This window comes from Myiozetetes cayanensis, unplaced genomic scaffold (genome assembly GCF_022539395.1).
Source record: "Myiozetetes cayanensis isolate MyiCay16 unplaced genomic scaffold, myiCay2020 scf7, whole genome shotgun sequence".
Taxonomy (NCBI): Eukaryota; Metazoa; Chordata; class Aves; order Passeriformes; family Tyrannidae; genus Myiozetetes; species Myiozetetes cayanensis.
Window position 1 is genome coordinate 15117730 of NW_026087964.1, and position 8502 is coordinate 15126231.

Here is an 8502-nt window from a genome sequence, read left to right on the forward strand (position 1 = left end):
TTGTTTAAAACATGCAGTTGGCATTCAAATATAACTGTTGAAACAATACACAAATTCCTACCTACAGAGAAGATACAGTAACCAAAACTATAATAGTACTGATTCTACAAATTTTAATTCAAAGTGTGCTGTGCACTGGAAACAACCACCACTAACTCTTCTTAAATGTAACAAATAGAGGCTTTATTTTTTTTCCTCAATCCTTCAACGTATTGTGGTCACAGAAGCTGTCAAAATACCATGTTTTTAAGACTACTTCTTTTAACACAGACCCATTGAAAATAAAGGATTACAAAACACTCCGATTACTGTCCCTTAACTCATTTGTATATAGATTTTCCTAAAGTTCTGGACACTGAACTGTCTAAAAACGAAGACCCTTTCAGAGTATTAACTTGAATTTGAGACACCCTACCTTCAACAGTACTTCTAGCACAGTCAAATGTCATACAAGTTAGAAATCTCTTCTCATTGTAAAATGGTAGGCAAATACTGCAGAACAATAGGTTCATATTCTCCCTATGAAAAAGTTACCACTGTTATAAAGTAATGGAACTAGGCTCCATTATGCTACTCTTAATAACGTGTATCACACAGAACAAAGCTTTGGACCTCCAGTTGAGTTATTTACCATCAGATTTTCAAATGCCTGCAGGTACTGGGACAAACACGTGCATGGTAAGACAGTAACATCATTAGCAAGAACAGTAAATAAAGGTATAAAAGCAATTTAATGAGAGTGTAGATTAGGGTAAAATGCAACAACACACTTCCTTGAAGGTTGACTAAGACACATTACTTACAGTTTTTGATTTGGGGGGTTTTTTCTATGTGTCTTTTTGCATATGTGTGTTTCGGAAGGATTTTTATCCTTCACTGCTATCTAGTCAAAGTATAAAAAATCCCCACACCAATAAAAAACATTCCACAAGCATTTACTTAAACAGTATGATGTCAGAAGCTCCTGCACTGCAGTCCACCCAGTGCACCTTCAGGTATGCTTCGGCCCCACATGAGGCAGCACTGCTGCTAAAATGAACAGATCCCACGTGTTGGGTCAAGCATTTCACCGGCCTTGCGAACAGGCCCCTCCACCAGAGGGAATTCTAACTCGAATCCAGTCTTGTAGCACAGTTATGTCCTGTATTGGTAGCTATTTGTATGGGTTTAAAACAAACAAAAATACAACCTCGAGAACAAAATAGTGGATTAAATGGACTACAAATACAATCCAGCACCGAAAGTCCCATTAATCCCCCATTTCTAAGTTTCTTCACTGAACTCTTAAAGCTATTTAATTGTTCAAACAGAAAGGGAATCTATCAAGTTCTATCTGTGCTTCAGAAGTAAAAAAATATTTATGTGTTAATAAAGAGAATTGAGTCTTTTTCCTACTAAAAAGGCAAAGGAGAAGCAGGGAGAACCAGATCACAGCATAGAAACAACACAACATACAACATGCATTCAAACTTACTCTTTCACACTCATTTTATAGCAACAATTTTTTTTCCTCAAACTATTCCCCAGTCTCCCCTTATTATCGAAACTTCGCAGACACAGACTCCCTTGGTCTACAAGAGGAAAGAGGAATGACAGTTATGCTGCCATATGAATTCCCTGAAATTTCTAAAAATATAACTTGGCAGTTCTTAATTTATAAACTTTCACATTTTAGTTACTTTTCATTATTGCATAGGGAAAACTGAACTCAAATCCAGAAATTAACAGTAAAATAATTAGAATTTAATCACATTTGTCTTGTGCCTGAATACTGTAACAGGCTCCATAGTCAGAAAGTGGTTGGTGTTTTTTGCTCTGCCATTAAGTGAAAAAGTCTGGTCTGCTATCTGCCTTTATTTGTTACCATTCACTCATATATAATATATGCCCACATGAATACAAAAGAAGCCCTGTAGCAATCACTAAATCAGACGATGAAAAGCACATAAAAAATAAAGATGGAAACTAAGGGCTCAAGGTAAACGACTGATCTCCACAGTGAAAGTCTAAGCACATCTAACAGAGCATCAGTGTTATCTCTCCATTACTAAACACAGCAATAGTTGATGCAAAAAAGGCAATGCAGCTAAAGGAGTTTCAGTTCTATAAGTTAAAAAGTCAAAGTACAATTAGTCTGAACGATATATCCCACTAAATAACTCTGATGTTACACAAGAACTGAAGTATATTTGCAAAATTAGCATATTTTAAAATAGAATGTATGTAATTCACACAAACACTGTAACCAAAAATCTTCTGTACAATTTCCATTTTTCCTAGAAGTCTTTTACTTCACAGATGATACTTCAAGTCTGAAGAAAACAGATGTCATAGGATGCTTAAGGCTACACCAACAATTACAAACCTGTTGGTCTGGCACTGTTGCCATGTAGAGCCACACAGCAATAGAGGAGTCCATTAAAAAGAGACTAAAACAATAGAGGGTAACTTGATACAACCTCCATATTTAATCAGGTGGTCCACTTTTAAAGCAAGATAAACTACTGCTCTGAATGTGAAGTGGTAACCATGTAAGGAGCTAATTCAGCTTAGCCCAGCTATAAAACCACCCAAATTGCATGAAGGCACTCTCCACATACAGGAGGACATGTACACACACGCTGTTAACAAAGCCCTGTGCATCTTCCTTACAGCCTTGCACAAGTTGCAAAAACCCTAAAATAAACCAACCATGTAACTTTAGTATGCCTCATGCTACATGAATTAGGATTTCAAGTACTGTAAGAAATAACCCTAGTCAGTAATTATGCTTATAGTGAGCTGTACTCAGTCCTATGCCATTTAATGCTTTTACTGACAGAGAAGGAGAGAACAAAGAAGGGACACAGGACCAGCACTTCTATAAGCTTTTAGGTGCCTTAAAAGTCAAAGTTTTCTGGTTTAAAAATGTTACCACTAGTGGGAACTCATTACAAGATACGCAAAATGGTAAGACTAACAGTTCAGCACGACATCAGATAATCAGTAAAAACAATGATAAATAAAACCACACCAAAACTATAAAACCCACAAACATACAAACAAGGAAATACTGACCTGTGGTTATCTTTACAACCAGATGTAACAGTCGCACCACATTTAAATAACGCCCAGTTTTGACACAACCACTTGAGAACTTGACAAAAATCTCTACAGACAGAAAAGCTGCACATTTACAACTTTTCCGTAGACTCAGAGGAGCTATTTCAACCTCTGGCAAATCACACAAAATTGCATCAGAGGAGACAAATAGCTCAATACACTTATTCCGAAATATATGATTATGGTGATCCTATGTACAGGAAAAAGGCGATCAATAATGCATTTTTACTTTGTTCAGGTGAGAAAAACGCAGCCGACTCCAGGGGCTAAGTGCACAAGCTCACCTTAAAAAAATTAAAAGGCAAGTTTTGCAAAAACTGCTTATCCGTCAATAGTAACAGCTACAAGAGACTTAAAGTTACTGCAAGCTTTGAGAACAAGCTCAAGTATTTTTCTTAGATAAATACTCTAGTCCAAAACAACACCGCTGGACTCTAGTAATTGTTTAACTCTCAGAAGTCTTCTGTGCTCTGTCAAGAAGGCCAAACTAGATAAACACTGTATATGTTTGTACTCCTTGAGACCTCAGAAATTTACTCTTAAGAGCCGCCCACCTTCCCTCAGCCTCCCCCCCAATTAGAGGACAAAAAATTGTGCAGAGAAGGCTCTAAAGCAACTGTGAATAAACGCACAGTACCAGTGCATTGTCTGTATTCCTGCAGTTTCATTATCCTTAATGAAAATGTGCTGAAGAGCGTCCAGTACAGTCCTAAAACTTTAACCTTCGCGAAACTAAGGAAAAAAAATCCCTCCCTTACCCCTATCCTAAAACCCACCTCAACATCGATTCTTACTTCAAGCCAAACACATCCCCGACGGTGACCGAGTGTAAGATGCTAACAAAGGAGCACAGCTCCAACCAGGTCACACGGGCTGGACTAACCTCGTGCTCATCTCTAGGCCCAAGTTTGCCAGGCCTCTCAAGGCAGAGAAGGGAAGGAGTAAACAAACATAAAAGGAAGGGGGGGAGCAATTACACGTGTAGAGGCGGCGAAGCGCTGCAGACAAAGCCCGGCGCGGGGGCGCGGGCCCGACATCCCACCGCCCCCGCCGCGGGCCCCGGCCCGGCCCGGCCCTCCCGCCCAGGCCCGCGCCCGCCTCCCTTCCCCGCCCAGCGCCGCCGCTCCAGGCCCTCCCGCCGCTCCAGGCCCTCCCGCCGCTCCAGGCCCTCCCGCCGCTCCAGGCCCTCCCGCCGCCATCCGCCCCCCCCGCGGGCACAGATGATGCCAGGCCGGGCCCGGTGCTCCGGGAGCCGCGGCGCTCCGGGGCCCGCCCGCACAGTGGCCTCTCCCCTCGCCCCGCACAGCGCTCGCCCTGCGCCCCGGCGAGCCCCAGCCGCGGAGGGGCGGCCAGAGCCGGGATGGGGCGCGGATGACGAGGGGCCGCCGCCATCCGCCCCCCACCGGCCCCTCCCCGCCGCGGGCCGCGCCGCCCCTCACCCGTCGGTGGTGCGCTTCTTGCTGGAGCTGTAGTCGTCGCCCAGGTCGAGGCGGTGGCGCTTGGACATGGCGGCGGGCGGTGCGGGCGCTCCCTCCCCGAGCGGCGGCGGCGAGGCACGGCCGACAAAATGGCGGCCGGAAGGAAGCGCCGGGGCCGCGCGAGGCGCTGGCGCGCGCGCTGACGAGCCCGTTGGCCAAAGCCCTCCCGCCGGCGCGCGCCCAACGGCCCCGCCCCGCCCCGCGCGCTCCCGCCCTGCCCCGCGCGCTCCCGCGGCATCGGCGCGAGCGGACCCGGCTGATTCCCGGGAAAGGCCCCGTCGTGGGATCGCGGGGTCACGGCACCGGAGGGCTTGGAAGAGACCTTTAACATCAGTCCAACCACCAAAGCGGCACTGCCGCGGTAACCCCTAAACCGCTGAGCCGTGTCACCAGCGCCGGATCCAGACACCTCTTGAGCACCTCTGGGATGGTGACCCCACCACCTGCCTGGGCAACCTGTTCCAGTGCCTGACCACCCCAACAGTAAAAAATTTTCTTATATCTAATCTGAATCTCCCCTGCCTTAAGGCCATTTCCGCTGGTCCTCTCACTGCAGGCACAGCTGGAAGGAGCGGCCCCCGCCTCCCCACAGCCTCCTTTCGGGATGGTTGTAGGGAGCGATGAGGTCACCCTCGAGCATCCCCTTCCTCGGACTAAACAAACACAGCTCCCTCAGCCGTGCCTCATAAGACATGTTTTCCAGAGCCTTGTGCCCTTCGCTGGACATGCCCCAGCACCTCAATGTCCTTTATAAAGTGAACACAGGACTGGAGGTGCAGCCTCCCCAATGCTGGGTACAGAGGGAAAGCAGCCTCTCCACAGCCCATCCTTAGCGAAGGATGGGAATTTCCACAGAGGGGGGTTGAGCCAGATAACTGTAATGAAAAACCTCTGTTCTAGGCCATTATAGATTTCCCCGGCAACCCTTGCCTTGTGTGTGGAAAGAGGGCAACCTTTTACAAGTCATCTGTGGCAGAAGCAGTGCTAGAAAACCAGGCACTTTAAGGCTACATGCTGTAGAAGCACGTACAGCCTTTACCCAAATGTCAACAATAAGTGTTCATGGCAATGTATTTCATGATGAGAAAATTCAGCTGTCTCTCAAAGACCCAGAAACACACTTAGCAGTGTTTGCCATTTCAGCACGAGGGAAGCCTGAGTTCATAAATAACACAAACTCCAGCAGACTTATTCAGTCCTACTGCATCCAAGTCTTCTCAGCGTGAGCATAGCTACAATAGCATTTAGTAATACAGTTCCTGAAGTGAAACAAGACATGAGTTCAAGCACCATTTCCTCATGGCAGTTAGGTTCTGCTTGAATAGTTACCGCTGTAATTAGTTGCTTTTCACACTTCCAACCAGCTTTAACTGCCAGCAGAAGCCTGCAAGCCTAAGTGTAGTCCAGAAGACTTGGTCCTTAGGGTTGTTTCTTGTGCCCCAGAGCTGTTCCCCATCTCCTGCCACTCCCAGCACCTTTTAAGAATTGGGTTAACCGTCCACACAAGAAGCATTTGTCCTGTAACTGAAGGCACAGATGTGCCTGGGCAGGAGAAGATGAAGTCAGGCAGATAATGAGATGCTTCTAATGGCCATGCCTTCAGGCCAGAAGCACACTTAGTGCTCACTGAGCAACTTCTGCTCTCACACGATTTCATTCTGCCGTTTCTGCTCCCTATCGGCACTAAGTGTCAGCAGCTGCCTCGCTTTCCAGTGCAGTCACTTGATACTTCAGCACAGCTCATAAAACCCGATCTCTAAGAGCTTCTAGAAACACAAGAGGCACTGTTCTTGATACTTCTGACAGCTATTTGGAGAATATCAACAATTGGACATTCCGTTCTCTATTCCTACCCTCTCCATTCCATGTCATGCTCCTTCAGCACCCTACAGTAATTTAAATTCATACCAGAGACAAGTAATTTTAAGATAGAAATTAAAAGCACTACCATCATATTGGTATCTCTCTTCAACTAGGTGCATTTGTTGAAAAACATGCACAATGCAAGCCTTGCTCCCTGTCCCTCTTCACAGTCCCTCTGCCAGGGATTACCACAAACTGCTCAGCTACTTGAATGAGTGCTCACTCCTGCTATCTGACTGTCAAAGCAAGGGTGCATTCACATAAATGGCTCAGCTAACAAACATGAAAGTGGTCAGGAATGATCATCTAGTAGCAGTGACCTGTTCCACAGGTACAGCCAGCTCAGCAAGTGGGTGTTTGTCCATAACTTCATGTTCCAACGACTTGATGGAATTGAGTATAACTCCTAAAATATTTCATGTAGACAAGTCCATAGATTATGTTCTTTAATAGAAGAGCATTTCTGTCCCTCATTTTGGATAATATAACAAAATGGCACCCACAGCTCCACTGTGTAATAAAAATAACATTTTTCTTTTTAGGGTTATCAACCAAAATAAATATTCCTGGAAACTGGATTTTGAGCTTTTCCTGTGAAGCTGGAAGTAATTTTTCAACTTATATTACAAAAACCACTGGAGTATCTATGTCAGAGGTTTCCAGAGAATAAGTCTTACAGAGTCACTCTCTCTATCTCAAATATCAAGCTTAGTTTTTGTCATGCTGTGATAGTGTACACAGAGCTGTGTTGGCTGAATGCACCCGAGGGAAGACTTTCTACACATCTTCCCAAGTGGATTTTAAATTATGTCTGTCTTAAAAAAAAAAAGCTAATGATTGTTGAAATAGAGTACTGGAATAGCGCACATTTAGGAGGAAAAAAAAATAGTGGCTAGGTCTCCCTGGAGAGTGGGAAAACAGAGGAAGAAGATAAAAGCATTATTTGGGATGAGAAGCTACTGCTGGGCTCTTTAGAGAAGACCCAAATGTCCAACGACAGGAGTTTGGAGAACTCTGCAGCTCTGTTACAGATCTTTATTGCTCCTCCCTATGCAGAGCAATGTAAAAGCTACTTATGGCTGTACTCTAGGTACTCCATGGCCAGCATCAGACAAGTTTCTGCCTTAGGAGGTAGGAACAAAGGAGCAGGTGTCTCAGCTGGTGTGAAATCCTAGGCTAGAGCTCAGCAACAAATGCAAAAAAGGAGGGCAGAAGATTTCATGCTAGTTGGATGAGCAGCTACTTGCGTGCTATGCCCCAGACTGATATACCACAAACTGGTTCACTCTGTTAACAACTGTTAACTTTGCAAACTCCTGAACTCATCCTCCACCCAACCATGCTTTGCACCATGTGACTGCATAATATCTGATCTGGTCCCACCCCAAAGGGTTTACAATGCAAGACCATCATCCTGCAAGCACACACATGCCTTATTTTACTAATGCGAGTAATCCTTTTAACTTCAAAGGGATTAACAAGGAAAGAGTAGGAAAACTAAGCATGTAGGTAAGTGTTTGCAGAATCACAGCCTAAATATAAGATGAGACAAGAGAAAAAAAGATTGGTAAGCACAAATTGACATAATGACAAAGTGATAAGCATTACGTCAAAAGCCTGAAGGATGAAAGGAGTGTGTAAAATAGGGTATATTTAAGCATATTTTCTGCCTTTTCAAAGGCATTTGTTAAATAAGAGGTTTTTCTTCCCTCCCCCAAGTCTTTTATATCCATCTATGAAAATTAAAATCTTAGGTTACTGAAACACAAGACATTTGTATGAGCTGCCATTTGACTATCTACTCTTCTACTCTTCTACTCTCCATTTCTTACCCTAGTTTTAAGTTCATTGGTACCAAAATCCTCTTAGCCAATTCCAGTAAAGATTTCTTCACGTTTGTTATGGGCATGATATTTAGTATGCTATTTGGGTTGAAAGGAGCATTAATGTTTAAAACTGAAACAATGGCTTAGGAGAATAGCATCCTGTCTATTTTTTTTTATCTGATTGTGCATTGCCTTGCTCCCTGAAGAATAAACATGGGGTTCAGGCAAGCCAT

General features: G+C 44.4%; 1 protein-coding gene across 1 annotated transcript in view; it reads right to left on the bottom strand.

The window, feature by feature from the left end:
- The window catches only part of DHX15 (DEAH-box helicase 15), a 49354-nt gene extending 44675 nt beyond the window's left edge, over positions 1-4679 (bottom strand). The window contains exon 1 of the mRNA XM_050338772.1: positions 4542-4679. Within this exon, the coding sequence (XP_050194729.1) occupies positions 4542-4609 (68 nt within the window). The 5' untranslated portion in view covers positions 4610-4679. The remainder of the gene's footprint in view (positions 1-4541) is intronic.
- Between the last annotated feature and the right edge of the window lie 3823 nt (positions 4680-8502).